The 19,117-nt window shown below is 39.4% G+C and overlaps 1 protein-coding gene across 1 annotated transcript in view; it reads right to left on the bottom strand.

Moving 5' to 3' along the window:
- NFAT5 (nuclear factor of activated T cells 5) overlaps window positions 1-18,765 on the bottom strand; it is a 125,014-nt gene extending 106,249 nt beyond the window's left edge. Inside the window, exons 1-2 of the mRNA XM_008139960.3 lie at window positions 18,370-18,765; window positions 16,582-16,635 (exon numbers count right to left, since the gene is read on the bottom strand). Of these exons, the coding sequence (XP_008138182.2) occupies window positions 16,582-16,635; window positions 18,370-18,442 (127 nt within the window). The 5' untranslated portion in view covers window positions 18,443-18,765. The remainder of the gene's footprint in view (window positions 1-16,581; window positions 16,636-18,369) is intronic.
- Window positions 18,766-19,117: the final 352 nt, after the last annotated feature.

The raw sequence follows: 19,117 nt of genomic DNA on the forward strand, positions 1-19,117 counted from the left end.
CTCTTGCTACTATTAAATACTATAAACATTTGTTTTCCAGAAATCAACAAAATGAATCAAAATACACATTAATAGTAAAAAATTTTCCAATCTAAATGAGGTTAATGTGACTACTTCACGAATTTTTCTCAAAGTCATTTGTAGTCTAGTCTGGCTCATCAAAAATTTGTTTTGATTATCCAAGATGTTGTACACTCAGTGGTGTTTAAGTCATCACACTTACATTTAAAGCTAAAGATTTTGGGTCCCATGTAGAAAGCAAGAGAAATTCACACTTTATAAAAACAGAAGAAAACCATAAAGGACTAGACATAAAACAACTAAAATACACTCTGTTAAATGGAAAAATGAAAATAGTCTCCTTTCCATGTGCCACCACACAATTCTCTCCAATTAAGAAAAAAATTAATTCTGCCTGTTTTTAACAAATGTTTTTGTGGTAAAAATATGCATTACATAAAATTCACCATTGTATACATTTTTGAAAGTGTACAATTCAATGGCATTAGCTTCATTCACAATGTTGTGTGCAACCATCACTACTATCCATTTCCAGAACTACTTCATCATCTAAAACAAACTCTGCACCATTAAACAATAACTCCCCATTGCCCTCTTCACATTTTTCACTGGTGACCACTATTTTGCTTTCTGTCTCTATTCTAGATACTTCATGGAATCATGGAATCATACAATATTTGCCCCACCCTTTTTTTTTGGTCTGGCTTATTTTTTTTTAAATATATTTTATTGATTTTTTTTACAGAGAGGAAGAGAGAGGGATAGAGAGTTAGAAACATCGATGAGAGAGAAACATCGATCAGCTGCCTCTTGCACACCCCCTACTGGGGATGTGCCAGCAACTAAGGTACATGCCCTTGACCAGAATCGAACCTGGGACCCTTGAGTCCGAAGGCCGACGCTCTATCCACTGAGCCAAACCGGTTTCGGCTTGGTCTGGCTTATTTTATTTAGCATGTTTTCAAGGTTCATCCATGTTTTAAGATGTATCAGAATTTCATTCCTTTTTAAGGGGGAATACTTGAGTATATACCACATTGTATTTACACTCATCTGCTGATAAGATACTTGGCTTTAGTATATTCAGAGTTGTGAAACGATCAAAACAATAAAATCTAGAACATTTGTATCATTCCCCCCCCCCCAAAAAAAAAAAAAACCCCAAACCCCTTAAATATCATCTCTCCCCAAACCTCAACCTAGCCCTAGGAACCACTTATCTACTTTATGCCTCTATAGATTTGCCTACCCTGTACATTTCATATAAATGGAATCATACAATATGTGGTTGTTTGTGATTGGCTTCTTTCACTTAGCATGTTTTCACATTCATGTTATACATTGTATTAGTAATTAATTCCTTTTTATGGCCAAATATTCTTCTATTAATTGGATATATCACATAAGAAAATATCAGGCAAAGACAAATACTGTATGATCTCACTTATATATGTAATCTAAAAAAAAACCCAAAAAGTAAAGAACTGAAGTCATAAATACAGAGAAAAGACTGGTGGTTGCAGAAGCAGGAGGCTGGGGCAGAAGAGGGTGAAGGTGATCAATGGTACAAACTTCCAGTTATAAGAGAAATAAGTTCTGAGACTGTAATGTACAGCATGGTGACTATGGTTATCAATACTGTATTGTATATTTGAAAATTGCCAAGAGAGTATATGTTTAAAGTTCTTATCACAAGAAAAAATATTGTAACTATATGTGGTGATGGATGTTAATTGAAGTTATTGTGGTAATCATTCCCAATATATACATATATCAAATCATTATGTTGTATATCTAAAACTAATACAATGTTAATATATCAATTATATATCAAAAATGTTTCTTCAATTAAAAAAAGAATATCAACCATAGGAGTAAAATGACCAAAAAACACCCCAACTCTTCTGGACTTAAAAATCTCTTCATTCAAGCCCTGGCCAGGGGGCTCAGTTGGTTGGAGCACTGTCCCGTACACCAAATTGCGAGTTCAATTCAGTGCACATATATAGGTTGTGGATCCCCATCGGGTACATATGGGAGATAGATGTTTATCTCTCACATTAATGTTTCTCTCTCTCCCCAGAACCCTTCCTCTCTCTAAAAATCAAGAAACATATCCTTGGGTGAGAATTAAATAAATAAAATAATTTCACAATTCAAAGACGAATTCCTAGGGAGAAATCAAGATGGTGGCATAGGTAAACACCTAAACTGCTGCCTCACACAACAATTTCAAAACTACAACTAAAAGACAAAACGGACATCGTCCAGAACCACAGGAAGGCTGGCTGAGTGGAAATTCTACAACTAGAAGGAAAGAGAAAAGCATTAAGACTCAGAGGAACTGCAAGACGCAGAGGTACTGAGATGCGCGCGTGGAGAGGACTGGCAACTGAGTGTGTGGCTGGCTTTCTCAAGCGGGAGGGAGACAAAAGCTCCCGACTGTGCTGAACTCCAGTTCCAGGAGAGACTCTGGGGACCCAGACTCATACAGGGTAAAACTGGACTGTCAGGAAAGAGAAAAGCACACTGAGACTCAGAGGAACTGCAGAAGGCAGAGGTACCAAGACGCGCGCACGGAGAGGGCGGGCAACTGAGTACGCAGCGGGCTTTCTCAAGCGGGAGGGAGACAAAAGCTCCCGATGGCTCTGAACTCCAGTTCCGGGGGAGACTCTGGGGACCCAGATTCATTCGGGGAGAAACTGGACTGTCTGGCAGCGGGCGGAACTTGAGGGCTGCCTTCTCTCAGAGGTGCTTGCAGTGATTACCACGGGACACTGAGACACAGGGGTCTATTAGGGCAGGGCTGACGGGAAGCCAAGACTGTCTGCTCCACCCTGAGACTCTGCCCCATCCAAGCTGAGCACAGAGGCTTTTGCAAGCCTTGTCTCATAAGGGTGCCTCCAGCACAGAAGTTCTCCCAGCATAGACACAGCTGATCCTCACAGCCAGTTGGCCTGGAGGTCAATTCCTCCCAGTGATACCAACAACAATTAAGGCTTAACTACAACAAGACTGTGCACACAGCCCACAAAGGGGTGCACCAAGAGTGTCCACCTCAGGTGACTGGGGAGGCTGACCCACTGGGCCCTATAGGACACCTAGCACACAAAGCCACTCTATCAACTCAGGGAAGCAGCCAAAATGCGGAGACAAAGAAACAGATCACAAATGAAAGAAATGGAGGAAAGCAAATGACTGGATATAGAGTTCAAAACCATGGTTATAAGGTTTTTCAAGAATTTTCTAGAAAAGGCCGATAAATTTAGCGAGACCCTCGAGGATATGAAAAAGGACCAACTAGAAATTAAGCATACACTGATTGAAATAAAAAATATTATACAGAGATCAAAGATGAATTCCCAGAAGGAAAAAAAAAAATGTTTAAAAAGTATTCTTAACTCTCAACACAATTATTCCAAAAGTAGTGGAATAACACAAGCTTGATAGTCCCAAATCAATGTTTTAGATGCTACACTCACTACTCTTAGAACCATGCAAAAATTAAAAGCTAAAAATTTTTCATGCAGTGTTTCTGCATGAAATAGATAAATGTATTTAAAAATCTATCTATAAATAATACTGTTAAGTCCTACTTCCCATTGACTTATGTTTCTAAAGTGAAGTTTGTTCCTGGAATATGACAGTTAAAAATTACAAGATTAATTTAATAGTTGTTGTGGGTTGGGGTTTCACAGGAGTGATCCTCACATATACCCACACATATACCCTACTTCACTCTACTAAAAATCTCAGGAAAAGTATCCTAGTAAAAGACTTGAGATGATATTGAGCAAATAGTTCTATGTCCAATTTCACAATCACCTCAGATTAATTGATTATTCTGTTCTGTGGGGCATAGACTTTTGAAAACCCTTTTTTAAATTAAGACCCACCTCCCTCTAAAAATCCTCCCAAATATAGACGGAAAAAAGTCCTGTTGGGAAAATTTATATTTTCTGATAAAGGTGCCAGACATTTTTTTTATGCTACAAAACTAAGGTCACATCTCTAGCTTTCTCAATTACCCTTGGTAGTCCTGTTACATATTAATTTAACTAACCATTCTAGAGTCTCTTTTTTTCCAGTCTGTAATGTAAGTTCCCTTAAGAGAACTTTTGCTCTCTATATTACATAGTCCTACATTTTGTCCTAAACTGCCACTTTCATGCTTCAAGAGAACTTTCTTATTTGAATACTAGAGGCCCAGTGCATGAAATTCTTGCACGAATAGGGTCCCTAGTGGCTGCTTGCTGCCAGCCGGGGTCTCCCTTTCCCCCACTGCCCGCCACTGCCGGGGGGAGGGGCCAGGGGCGGTTGGCCAGCCAGTCCTGCCCCCCAGTCAAACTCCCAGTCCAGGGGACAATTTGCATATTAGGCTTTTATTATATAGGATTAGTGAACAAATCCACCTCCATCTTCATCTTAATCACTTAGATTTTTGTCTTTACAAACTAAGTAGCTCCAATTCTTTAAAGGCCTAGGTTCCTATCGATAGTTCTTTTAATACAATTATTATTTCAACTGAAGCTTTCTACATGGTTGTATATAACTAGAGCACAATTCTCTCAGACCTCCAATACCATTCCTTCCTTCTTTTTTGATGTGATATTCATTCATTTATTCATTTATTTAATAAATATCAAGCCCCTTTCAGATATCGAGCACGTGTGTGCCAGATGCTATGAGAATGCAAGGGATAGTCGCTGCCCTTAAGAAAATCACCATCCAGTATAAATTTTAAAACAAAACTGATTTCACTAAATGTTTTTTATGGTTAATTGCAGCTTTAATTCTGTGGCTGACATTTTATAGTTAATTACCTTATCATGATTTGGGTCTCTTTTCCTGAATATATGCATAATCTATGATTTCAAATTTAAAGCTCTTCTAAGTTTTGAGAGACCTATCCTCAAATTATTTCCATAACTTTATTACCACTTAAAACAATGATTAAAAAGAATAAAATACTTTACAATAAATATTTTAAAAACAAGTGTAACATGTATAGTCTGAAAACTATAAAATGTGTTTGAAAGAAATTAAAGAAGACCCAAATAAAAGGAAGACATCTCATGCTTATAGACAAGGATATTTAGTATTATTAAGATGGCAATACTCTTCAAACTAACACATCAAGTCAATGCAATCCCTACTAAAATCACAGCTCACTTTCTGTTTGAAGAAATTGAGAAGCTGATCCTAAATTCAAATGGAAATTCAAGGGACTCTGAATAGCCACAATATTTTTTTTAAATATATTTTTATTGATTTCAGAGAAGAAAGGAGAGAGAGAGAGAGATGGAAACATCAATGATTAGAGAGAATCATTGATCAGCTGCCTCCTGCACACCCCACATTGGGGATCGAGCCCACAACCTGGGCATGTGTCCTGACCAGGAATCGAACTGTGACCTCCTGGTTCATAGGTCGACGCTCAACCACTGAGCCACGCTGGCCAGGCAATAATCTTTTTTTTTTTTAATTTAAATTCTTTATTGTTTAACGTATTACATTAAGTCTCCTTTTTCCCCCAACGACCTCTCCCCAGCCTCCCCAATGCCACAACAATCTTTTAAGTGAAGAACAAAGTTGGAGGACTCATCCTTCCCAATTTCAAAACTTATTTCAAAGTTATAGTAATCAAGACAGTATGATACTGCTATAAGGATGAGCATAAAGATGAATGGAAAAGAATTTAGAATCCATAAATAAACCCATATATTTATGGCCAATTGATTTTTCAACAAGGGTACCAAGACTATTAAATGAGAAACAAGTATTTTCAACAAATAGTGTTAGGGCAAATGGATATCTACATGCAAAAGAATTAAGTTGGAGTCCCTACCTCCAAAAATTAATTCAAAATGATCAAAGACCTAAGTGTAAGAGCCCAGACTAAAACTTTTAGAAGAAAACATACAGTCCTAGCCAGTTTGCTAAGTGGATAGAGTGTTGGCCTGTGAACCAAATGGTCCCAGGTTTGATTCTGGTTAAGGGCACGTAACTTGGTTGCAGGCTCCTCCCTGGTCTGGCCCTGGTCAGAGCTCCTGCAGGAGGCAACCAATCAATGTTTCTCTCACATCGATGTTTCTGTCTTTCCCTCTCTCTTCCACTCTCCATAAAAATCAATGGAAAAATATCCTCGGGTGAGGATTAACAAAACAAAACAAAAAAACACACCATACATATAAATCTTCATGACCTCAGATTAAGCAATGGTTTATTAAATATGACACAAAGCATGAGCAATACAACAACAAAAATAGAAAACGTGGATTTCATCAAATTAAAAAAGTGTGCATCAAAAGACAATACCAAGACGGATGGAAGGGATCAATGGGGGAAACAAAAGGGACATCTGTAATACTTTCAACAATAAAGATAAATTAAAAAAAAAAAAGACAATACCAAGTAAGTGAAAGGACAATCCACATATTTGGAGAAAATTTCTTCAAATCATATATCTGATAAGGGACTTGTATATAGATTATATAAAGAACTCATACAACTCAAGAATAAAAAGACAAATAATCCAATTTAAAAATGGGCAAAAATCTTAAATAGACATTTGGCTACACTGTAGAATACAAAAATATATGAGAATAAAAAAGGTCTTGTTACCTTTTTAAAATAGCTTTCCTTTTTTGAAAGTTATAGTACTTGAACAATGAAAATTAAAAGAGTATCCACTGTATAAATACATTTATATGAAATTCTAAAAAAGGCAAAACTAATCTGTGATAAGAAAAACAGATCAATACTTGCCTGAGGGGCTGGAGTGGGCAGAATTGACTACAAAAAAGCAAGAGGTAGCTTTGTGGGGTGACTGAAACGTTCTGTATCTTGTGTGTGGTAATTACACAAATGTATATACTTGTTAAAAATTCAAGGATCACTTAAAATGGGTATAATTCTATACCTCTATAAAGATGGTTTATTTGTTTGTTTGTTTGTTTGTTTTGAAAAAAAGAGATAAAGAGAAGACAGAAGTAGTAACAGCAAAACCAACAAGCAACAGAGTACCATGAGAAAATCAAGACATGTATAGAAGGAGATTTTTAAAAAAGGTGGGAGGTTGGGGGGGACGGGTTGGGGGAGAGAGAAGACAATGAAAAGAAAAACCAAAGCAAATTAATAAAGCCCTATGCAAAATATTGCTATTCATATAGCATTTCATAGTTTCCAAAGTCCTTTAACATTATTTCAGTTGTTCTTCCTCAAAACTCTTAAGTTAAGCAAGACAGATAATGTCTCTGACAAAGAAAAGGAATGCTTATACAAATTTCTACAAGGTCTCAAGGTCAAACTAGAATTAAAATTCTTTTTTTTTAAAATACCTAACACAGTATTTCCACAAAGTTCAGAAGCAAAGACCAACCATATCAAGAAATAAAACAAACCCTTGAGGCTCTATTATTACTGTTTTTTTCCTGCTGCTCATTTCTTCTCAAACTAGGCTCGGAAATATATCAGCAGAAAATAGGTTAAAATGATTACTATGCTTCCATAAAATTACTGCCAAAAAAATCTGAGCTCTGCCCAGCTGGCATGGCTCAATGGTTGAGCGTCGACCTATGAACCAGGAGATCATGGTTCGATTCCCAGTCAGCGCGGGCATGCAGGAGGCATTTGATGCTTTTATCTCTCTCTCTTCCTCTCCCTTCTCTCTGAAATCAATAAAAATATGTTTTAAAAAATAAAAATAAATCAGAGCCCCATGGTATCCTTCATTTCTAAAATAATTCTCCTTATGTTATGGCTTACCCTTGCCCTACTTTTTATTTCTGAGTACCATCATCAGTCAAGACAGGGATGGTTCAATCAGTGATGTGCTTCAGTTAAGTCTTAAAGACATCTATCAAGTTAGGCAATGATTTGCTAATTTTGAGTGTTAAAATATTCTCCCAAAGGGTCATCATCATATTCTTCACTGATTTTTATTGTGGCTTATAGAATTTCTCACATTACTTTATAGAAGCTAAAGAATCCTATTTAAAGTACTCTTTTTACATCATCTGAACAGTGGGCCCAAAGTGTAAATGCCAATTATAAATTGTTTGTATTTAAGAAAGTCAGGATAAGCTAAAAATTGTGGGATAAAATTGTCAGGTTTCAAATTCCAGCCTTCTCCACTAGCTATATGACCTTGGGAAGTAAATCTCCTGTTTGCTCATTTATGAAGTAGGGATACCGATACCATCTCATAAGATTTTTCTGAAAATAAAATGTGAAAAAAACATCTATAAAATGCTGATACGCATACCTGCTCAAAAATGTTTTCAATTATAACAACACTGAATATATTATTCTTTCTTCTCTTTATTCTTTCTTCTCTTTAACTACCAACACTGCTTCTTTTAAAATGTCCTACAAAGGTTGCTTTAAGCAGATTTTTTAAACTAAAGGTAAATCTATAAAGATAAGAATAATCAACAACTTAACTCGCTATTAGAAACTTTTCTGTTCTTGCCTTACCTTCAAAACAAGTACCAAATGTACTAAAAGACTAACTGTAACATTTCTGAATGAGAAAGACACAATAAACATTCATAGATGGCCAGCAGTAATAATCATCACCGATGCATCAAGTAAATACAGTATTCCTCCCTTATCCAAGTGGGATATGTTCCAAGACCTCTAGTGGATGCCTGAGACCTCAGATAATACCAAACCCTATCCATAACTATGTTTTTTTCCTATACATGCTTACTTATGAGAAAGTTTAATTTATAAATTAGGGACAATAAGAGATCAACCACAATAACTAAAATAAAATAGAATGATTATAACAATACTAGAGGCCCAGTGCACGAAATTCGTGCACGGAGGGGGGTTGTCCCTCAGCCCAGCCTGTACCCTCTCCAATCTGGGACTCCTGGAGGGATGTCCGACTGCCCGTTTAGGCCCGATCCCACGAGGATCGGGCCTAAACGGGCAGTCGGACATCCCTCTCACAATCCAGGACTGCTGGCTCCCAACTGCTTGCCTGCCTGCCTTCCTGATTGCCCCTAACCGCTTCTGCCTGCCAGCCTGATCACCCCCTAACCACTCTGCTGCCAGCCTGTTTGCCCCCAACTTCCCTCCTCTGCCGGCCTGGTTACCCCTAACTGCCCTCTCCTGCAGGGTTGATCACCTCCAACTGCCCTCCCTTGCAGGCTTGGTCCCTCACAACTGCCCTCCCTTGCAGGCCGGGTGCCTCCCAACTGCCCTCTTCTGCTGGCCATCTTGTTGTGGCCATCTTGTGTCCACATGGGGGCAGGATCTTTGACCACATGAGGGCAGCTAAATTGTGTGTTGCAGTGATGATCAATCTGCATAGTTATTCTTTTATTAGATAGGATAGAGACCTGGTACAGGGGTGGGGGCCAGCTGGTTTGCCTTGAAGGGTGTCCCGGATCAGGTGGGGGTTCCCTTGGGGCGTGGGGCAGCCTGAGCGTGGTGGTTTGCAGGCGGGCCACGCCCCCTGGCAATGCAAGTGGAGGCCCTGGTATCTGGAATTTATTTTCCTTCTACAATTGAAACTTTGTAGCCTGGAGCAGAGCCAAGCCTAGGGCTCCCTCCGAGGCCCGAAGCCATTTGTTTTGGGGTTATAATTGAAACTTTGTTGCCTTAAGCGGGTGGGCCCGGCCAGGGTGTGCTGAAAGCTTTGCTTCCCCTGTTGCCGGCGGCAACCCTGGCCTGCTCTCTCAAGCTCCATTCTGCCGCCATTTGTTTGAATTTGTTTACCTTCTATAATTGAAACTTTGTAGCTTGAGTGGAGGCTTAGGCCTGCAATGGCTGGCAGAAAGCTTGGCTTCCTCTGTTACCTAGGAAACCTTGCTCTCTGTGGCTGTAGCCATCTTGGTTTGGGTTAATTTGCATACGTGCTCTGATTGGATGGTGGGCGTGGCTTGTGGGCGTGGCTTGTGGGTGTGTCGGAGGTATGGTCAATTTGCATAATTGTCTATTATTAGATATGATGATATTGTAATAAAAGTTATGTGGACATGATCTCTCTCAAAATATATTAAGAATTTATATATTGTATATAAATTATCATATAAATTATTATATACAATTTTCCATTTAATGTTTTCAGACTGTGGCTGACTACAGGTAACTAAACCCAGAAAGCAAAACCATGGGTAAGGTGGGACTACTGTATTAAAAATAGAAGCAAGAAAGTGAAATAAGTCAGTCAGAGAAAGACAAGTACCACATGATTTCACTCATATGTGGAATCTAAGTAACAAAATAAACTGATGAACGAAGTGGATCCAGAGATATGGAAGCAAAGAATAGAGGGTGGAATCTTGGAGGGAAGGCAGGGAAGGATGGGTGGGTGGGAGGTAATCAACCAAGAACCTTATATGCATATATGCATGGCCCATGGACACAGACAATGGGGCGGTGAGGACCTGGGGTTGGCTGGAGGGGGGCTTGGGGCGGGCTGGAGGAGACCTGGGGTGGGCTGGAGGGGGTCAATGGGGGGAAAAAGGGGGACATGTAATACTTTCAACAATAAAAAATTATTCTTTTTAAAGAAATAGAAGAGAAAAAAGTCTATTTTTCAATAGTTTTCTACACTAATAAAAGAGAAATCGACCATACCTCTGTGGTGCCCACCAGCCAATCAGGAGTGGGTATGCAAATTAACCCAACAAAGATGGCAGGTTAATTTGCATATGCAGGCCAGAGCGGCCGGGCAGGGCAGGACACCTGCTATGAGGGTGGGCGGGGGGTGGAGGGAACTACAGGAGCAGCGCTCCGGCCAGAGCAGAGAAGACTACTGAAGGCTCCAGCTGGAGTGAACACTGAAGGCTCCGGCCAGAGCGAAGGCCTGGGTCCCAGGTGCCGGAGGAAAACCGGTGCCAGCAGCCAGGGGAAGGAAGGCCTATTGCATGAATCTTAGTGCAATGGGCCTCTAGTTATAAATAAAAGTACCTGAAAATCACATCTTCAGTTCAAATAATCAAAAATATAGATCCTTAAACAACATCAGGTTTTTTTATATTTGGAAGCAAAAATCATTATCTGTAGTTAATCCATAAAGAAAATGTCTACCTTTTCATTCAAGTATATGTTTATAATTAGTGTATTATACCCTTGTTATACCTTTGATTATACCTTTTATAACCTTGATTTTTATTAAAACAGCAAATAAAAGAGACATGAATCTCTTTTACGTAACCTGAAATAAAATCTTAGCAACAAGGCAATAAATTTAATAGGCAACATTTCTATTGGAGAATGCCTTTTATCTCTCTAAAGCAAACAAGACTATCCTCTGTCACTACATAATCGGGCCCAACTGATTTGAATTCGATCTTTTTTTTCTAACTACCTGTTAATTCTTAATAGAAAACAATCTGATGAGTTAACTTTTTCTAACAAAAGTGGCATTTTATACAAAGTGGGGCAAATAAACAGTTCATTATTATATTATTATTTATTAGTCATTGTATTATTTTCCATATGAACAATTATAAACCTACTTTTGCCCCACCCTGTATATTATATTGATTATAATAAGAAATGTTTTTTTGTACTACCATTTTCAAGTTTTAGGGGACTCCTGGAATAATTACAGTATAGTCAAGAATCAATTAAGAGCAGGACAAGAACCAACTGATTAAGCTTGAATTTCTATCCTCTTAATGTAATAAAAAATAGAATTCTAGGATTGAAGAGAAATCATGAAAGCAGAGTTTACTAGTAGAAAGAAACACAAAAACAAATAGTAGGAAATCAGAGAGAGAGATCCTAGAAGTTGGGATGGTCCTGGCTGGTGTGGCTCAGTTGGTTGAGCACCTCTGCACAGAGAGGTTACTGATTCAATTCCCAGTCAGGGCACATGCCCAGTTTGCAGGCTCAGTACCCAGTAGGGGGCATGCAGGAGGCAGCCACATCAGTGTTCCTCTCTCCTTCTCCCTTCTTTCTTTCCAAAAACTAATATAATCATATTTTAAAAAGAAAAAAAGCCCAGTTCTGCAGCCATATATCCAAAATTATGCATGTTGGGATGAACCAGGTATGATTTTTGTCACATGTTTGAATTTCATTTTCATAATTATTTCAATAAATGATACTTTTAGTTTATTAAGTATAAATCAATTAATAGATACTAAAGAAGAAAAGAATCCAACAGATTATTTTTAATGTTAAATATTTTTTTAAATCCTTTCCAATAAGATATCATCATACATTTCACATGTAAGAAAGTTATTGGTCTAACTACTTTACTAACACAGACCCTAGGAAAAGAAATAAATCAGGCCTAATGGCAATTCAGAAATATTCCATAAAGTCAGTAAGAAACTATTACTATTGCGGGCTTGGTCCAACATGCAGGAGACAGGCAATCAATGGTTCCCTCTCATCATTGATGTTTCTATCTCTTCCTCTCCCTTCCTCTCTGAAAATATATCTTTTTAAATGTTTTTTAAAAAAAGTATTTCCATTTGTGAACTATAAAGCATAATTATGCATTATACTATATCAAATAGGTAACAAGTAGTAAAAAAAATTAAAAAGTAGTTTATTTTCCCCTAAATCACTATAATATTTCATATTTTCTTTTTAAGTTTTCCAATCTTAAATGTATAATTCATACCAGGATGTATCATATTGGTGTTTAGTTCTTATTTAATCAGTTAATTTGATCCATCATATAATCTAATTCATGCTATTAAAAACATTTTAAATTTTTAACCCATTTTTATTACTTGATTTTTTCCAATTTGCTTATTTTTCTTGTTTTATCTGATTTTTTACCATTGTATCTTACATCTCTATATTTCTAGAATGACCTCTTACTTAATCTTATTTGTATACTTCCACTTAGTTTAATTTTTATCTGTTTTTTATATGACAAACAATACATGTCATAATAAATATTTTTCAATACAGAAAATGTAAGAAATGGTACCTTCTTCTCTGTAGTTGAACTTTTTGTCTAGGCACTCCAAAGAAGAATCCTAGCCTTCAAATCTGAACAACATAACTGTAAATCTTCTTTTGTTAAAATATGTACAAACAATCTTCTTTAAAGGTAGGGAAAATGCAAAAATAGAATAAAAAATAAAAACATATACTTTTGTCCAATATTTTTAAAAAATTATTTATAAAATACTTACAAAAGTATGTTTTATTTACTTACTTTATTAAAAGTTTCATGCGTAATTATGGGGTCATTAGAAACATTATTTTAATGGCTATGATTGCATTAAATAGCTAGACCTCTGCCCTGCCAGTGTAGCTCAGTGGTTTGTGTTGACCCATGAACCAAGAGGTCACATTGGTTTGATTCCCAGTCAGGGCACATGCAGATTTTGGGCTTGACAGATAGATGTTTCTATCTCTCTATCTCTCTCCCTTCCTCTCGCAATAAAAATCAGTAAAAAACTATTTTAAAAAATAGCTAGACTTTCCTTTGCCCACTATCAGGCAATCACCAAGTTAAATTTAAAAAGCAGTAGCAGAACTATGCATGGTGACTTAGTTAACTAGACATTGTGTGATCATTTCCCAATATATACAAATATTTAATTATTGCATTGTACATCTTAAACCAACACAATATTATATGTCAACTATACCTCAATTAAAAAAATTAATTTCTTATCTTTAAGAAAAAAAAGGTAGTATCAAGAAAGACCAGCATTGCCCTGGCTGGTTTGGCTCGGTGGATAGAGGGGTCCCAGGTTCGATACTGGTCAAGGGCACATGCCTGGGTTACAGGCTTGGTCCCCAGTGGGGGGCTTGCAGGAGGCAGTTGATCAGTGATTCTCTCTCATCATTGATGTTTCTATCTCTCTCTTCCTCTCCCTTCCTCTTTGAAATCAATGAGACTATATTTTAGAAAAAAGAAAAAGAAAGACCAGCATTGATATGGAAGATAAATGCAAATTTAATTAAATGGTAAAGAAATTTTAAATCTATTTTGAAAGCTTAATAACACCCAATTGCAGTTTCCAATCTTATTTTCCTAAAGAAAGAACTTAAATTTGGAAAAAAAGTATGCACTGTATAGGTAATTGATGTTTAAAATGTTTTAATTTAGCCAACATTTATTGAGCACTTACTATATGCTGGGTTAAATGCTTTACATAAATTTGCCTCAACAACAACCTATGATGAAAATACTATTGTTGTGCCCATTTAAAGATGAGAAAATTGAAGCACAAAAAGATAAAGAAAATGACTAAGCCAAGGGCACATACAAATGTTGGAGCAAGGATTTGAACCCAAACCTGGCCACATGGCCTACAATTTTAACAAAGATTAGAAATGACACTATAAACTAGAAGCAGTAGCCTCCTGCTCTACTACATCTTAAAAAGGGAGCAGGGGAGACATGAGAGACTTTGCTAAACTAAATTAGAAACACATTTCCTGGACTAAAGAAAAAGTATTTATGTATGAAATGATATGATGTCTGGTACAGCTTGGGGAAGGAGAGAGGATAATAGGAACAAGAGTAGACATCGATTAATAACTGTTAAAGCTTGGTGATGGGTATTTGGGGATTCATTATTTTATTATCTCTACTTTTGTGTATTCTTTAAAATGTCCATAATAATAGATTAAAAATAGAAATTGGTTGCATAGATTAAATACTTTCATTACAGAAGCAAACAATTTTCTTATGATAACCTATATCAAAGATATAAAAGAACATGACATACTTGATATTTATACATTTTACATATCATCTGTAAAAGGGTATCTTAAATATCTGTGTATCCTCTCAACCAAAATGAAAAAATAATTAAAGTATTTAGGCACAAATATCTTAATATACATAATAGATGGTTGTCTGCATTTCCACCAACCTGTTAAAAATATTTGCTTAAATAGTTAACTTTTTTTTTTCATCTTTCTCCTGTCTAATCTCCATCACTATGACACTCTCTGGTTTGTTGCCCAAAGAATGGATGGGTTTGTACATACAAATATGACCCTACAACATGGTCACAAATTGAACAATATGAACAAAATCCAGAAATCTGCTTCACTAAGAAACACTAATAATTCCTCATCTAATAGTGTAGTTGATTTTCATACTAATATTTATCTATGGGCTTCTTGTAATTAAAAATATAATCAATAATTTGAGAACCTTTTATATGCAATAAGCATTTTCATACACATTAGCTCACTAAATTTAAGTGATTATATACATTTTTATGAATAGACGATTAAAGTTTATAGAGATAAAAATTATTTGCCAAGATCACAGAGCTAATAAATAGTCAAAACTGGTATTCAAATTTAAGCAAAATTACAAAACCAACATTTTTCTCCATTATACCAGACTATATATATCTCCATTCTCCATATAGAAAGCAAACACCTACACTTAAGTCAAACTTAAATATTTAGGGTCTTTTTTAAGTGGGCTACAAAATGTTTAAGAATCTGACCCCCACCCCCAAAGGGCACTGGTTACATATATATTGTATAATGGCAGCGTGGCTTTGGGTAAAGAGCACCAACTAAAATATAAAAAGCATGGTTTCTGCTACTGTATGACTTCTCCCACCTCCCCAAGTCTCTTAATTTCAGCCTTAGGTTACTCATCTTTACAATGGGGAAATGAATATTCTTACAGTCCAATTCTAGGATTATAAGAGTCAAAGATAATATGTGTGAAATCACTTCAAAAACTATAAAAACAACATAAATAGAACCATTTTTGTCTTAAATTGCTAAAAACAACACAAAATAAAGTTTTCTGAAGTAATCGGCAGTTGTTTGAATTACTCTACATAGTCTATTAGTGTTTCCAGAATGTTCTAAAACCCTTTCTCCAAAGCATAGTTTAATCATCATCTCTATTACTTGGCTTTCCTCATCTTTAAAAATAATGCAATAGTAATGACATCAATGCTTTTGTAATAAATAATATATCATTTTGAAATATTTAGCATATAAAAGTTGTGAATTTTCAAACTAAATATGTGTCTGGTGTCACTCTTTTAGTTATATTCATGATCTTGTTTGAGCCTTTTCATATTCAGTTTATTTGTAAAAAGCTATTTATTAATATCTGGAATTCTAAGGTACAACACCCAACACATAATTTTTTTTTTTTTTTTTTTTTTTTTAATATATTTTATTGATTTTTTACAGAGAGGAAAGGAGAGGGACAGAGAGCTAGAAACATCGATGAGAGAGAAACATCGACCAGCTGCCTCTTGCACGCCCCCTACCGGGGATGTGCCCGCAACCAATGTACATGCCCTTGACCGGAATCGAACCTGGGACCTTTCAGTCCGCAGACCGACGCTCTATCCACTGAGCCAAACCGGTTTCGGCCAACACATAATTTTTAATGATTTTGTGTATGGGGGGGGATAAGGAGGGATTCAATGCTTCTCATAATAGCTAACAATCACATCAAACACAAACGAAATCCACTGAAACATTCAGCTGCTCTAAAAGAAGGATCAGGCTCTTTAGGAGAAAACTACATTGTATGAGTTTGCAAAGTTTCACACTTTCTCATTTAAACTCCATTTCAGAGAAAGCCTTTGCATACTCACACAATATGCTTTAAAATGGCATTCTGCTGACCTTCCAATAGTCCAGCTCTATGAAAATTCTGGGATGGGTGTAACTTCAGAGAATCTGAAAAACACAAAAAGCATAAAGTACTTTTTATGCTGAATGATTAAAAAAAAAAGCCAAGGATAGCATACATCTCTTATATAACTGCCATGTACTTTTAAGAGCTAAAGCCCGTATTTGTGAATTTATTGTCTATGAAAGAAGGCTGAATTGTCTCTACAATGGTCTCTATGCTAAACTTAGATTTTCATAAAACATTTGTTCCATAGAAAATTATCTAATGATTACTGTACAAATGGTGTTAATGTCTTGACTATATTTAGTACCCAATTGTACCACATTTGCCCTCCTCTAAGAATCATCTCTTGATAACACCTTCTGACACTCCAAGCTACAGTTTCAAACTACTTCAGGTAACATTGCCCAAAAAACACCTTACAGGAGGGTAACTGCCAACTAAAGTCATCACAGCAACACACAATAGTTATAGTTACTAAGCAGGACTCTGTGTACAGATTCAGTCGTCAGTCTATAAAGTCCAATACCTTCCGGAGTACACCATCTCACTCCGATTCACTTCAACCATGTAAATACACTAATGTGCAGCTCAAGTCCCCCTCCCTGGAAGGGGTGGAATCAGCAGATGGATACATCAAACCAAAACTTAAGGGGAAGAAACACCGAATTTCTCAGGAAGGAGGTTCATAATGGCACGCAATTTTTTAAATATGGTGAAATCAGTAATTACTAACCCAGTTCTGTCTTTTGCCCCCTCCCAGTGGTTTAAGCCGTGAAGAGTGCAGTGGGAGCATTTTGGTTTGATGCCTCTTGTACAGGGAACCTGTTCTAACACATTCTCGTGGTGTCCAGTATAGGAATTTAACCCCAGTAGAGATCAGCTCAAGTATTAATATCTCAGATCCTGTGAACCCCCTTCAGGCTTTAGCCAAAGGAGTTTTTACATGGAAATCTCAGTCCAATGGCCCCCCTCCCGGCACCGAGCCCTTGAACGGCAACGAAATAGAAAATTCTCAAAGGACAGCGCCTATGCCTGAGCTGGCACCCCTGGGACAGGAGAGGAATAAAACTAAGAGAGAGAGAGCACCCCTATTTGTGTAAAAGAAGGGGAGAAGTAAGTAAATGAGGATGCCACAGAGGAGCAGAAAGAGAGAGAAGACAGAAAACTCGGGCCCCTTCCAGCAACATGACGAGGAAAGGCAGAACGCCTGGTCGAGGGGGGCCGTCCCAACGAGGGGAGGGAGTGGACTAGGCCGGAGAGAGAGGGGGTAAAACGGCGATGCACACACAACCTGGAAGGGGAGAAAATGGTGACCCTGCCCAGACCCGGCTCCAGGCCCCGCCGCCTGTTTGGGGGCAACTTTGCCGGGGAGGATGGTCCTGGAAGGGGAGCCGGGCCCCACGCATCACGGCGGCCCCAGCGCGGGGCCCAGCCCGGGGTGATCCCCGAGCCGAGGAGGCCGGCGCTGCCCGCTCGAGGAGTGCGGCCGGGCCGGACGGGCGGAGGGACGCACGCTCGGAGCGACCGGCGCAGCGGAGACCTGGGGGCCGACGGCTTTGGGGCCCGGAGCGGCCGGCGGCTCCGCGGGGGAGGGGCCGCCACTCCTCCCCGCCGCTTCCAACGTTTCCAACCCCATCGGACTCTCCCCGCCCCCCCCCCCCCCCCCAGGTCAGGCCACCCCGGCCCGGGCTCGGCTGGCGGCCCCTCCGGACGAGGACCCTCAGGTCTCCCGGGGCCGCCTCCCCGCCCCACGCCCTGCCCTCAGCCCGACTCACCTCGCGAGTACAGGGACTTGGGCGATTCCAGGTCTAGGTCCGCGCTGAGCAATGAGATGAAGTCCGAGGGCATCGCAGCTCGACCCAGCCCGGCCCGAGGGCAGCGGGAGGGGGGGAGCGGCGGTGGCGGCGGCACCTCCTCTCCGGGACCGCGGGCACCGAACCGGGGGCGGCGAGGCGAGGGCAGCTGCCGCTGCCGCTGCCTCCTCCTCGAGGGCAGTGACTTCAAGCGGGCCGAGGACCGAGGAAACTGCGTCAGGGTGGAGGGGAAACTCCGCAGGGACTCAATCCCGGAGAGCCAGGAGAGGGGTTCAGGGCGGGGAGAGGGAGGGGGAAGAGCCAACGGGTCCGTTTGGTGGTGCTCTTCAGAGAAAACTGACGGTCGCCGCCGCCGCCGCCGCCACCGCCGCTGCCGCTGACAGGAATCTGAGCTCCGCCCCCCGCGGGGCACTGCGCAGGCGCGGAGGGGGGGCGCGCCAAAGAGGGGAAGAGCCGCGGCGGCCCAGCGGAGGGTGGGCAGGCGCGCCGTGGAACAGCATCAACAAGGGCTTTGCTTCCTGCCGCTGCTGCCCGGGCTGCTGTTCCCCAGCCCGGAATAGGTCCCGCCGGCTGGGAGGGAGGGAGGGCGGGAGGGAGGCTGGGAGGTGTCCGCGCCTGGTGGCGGCGAGCCTGAAGCAGCCGGTGCAACACCAGGCTGAGCGCTAGAGACAGACCTAGGGAGCCGAGGTGCCTGCGCCAAGAGCGAAAA

Source organism: Eptesicus fuscus, chromosome 21 (assembly GCF_027574615.1).
Source record: "Eptesicus fuscus isolate TK198812 chromosome 21, DD_ASM_mEF_20220401, whole genome shotgun sequence".
NCBI lineage: Eukaryota > Metazoa > Chordata > Mammalia > Chiroptera > Vespertilionidae > Eptesicus > Eptesicus fuscus.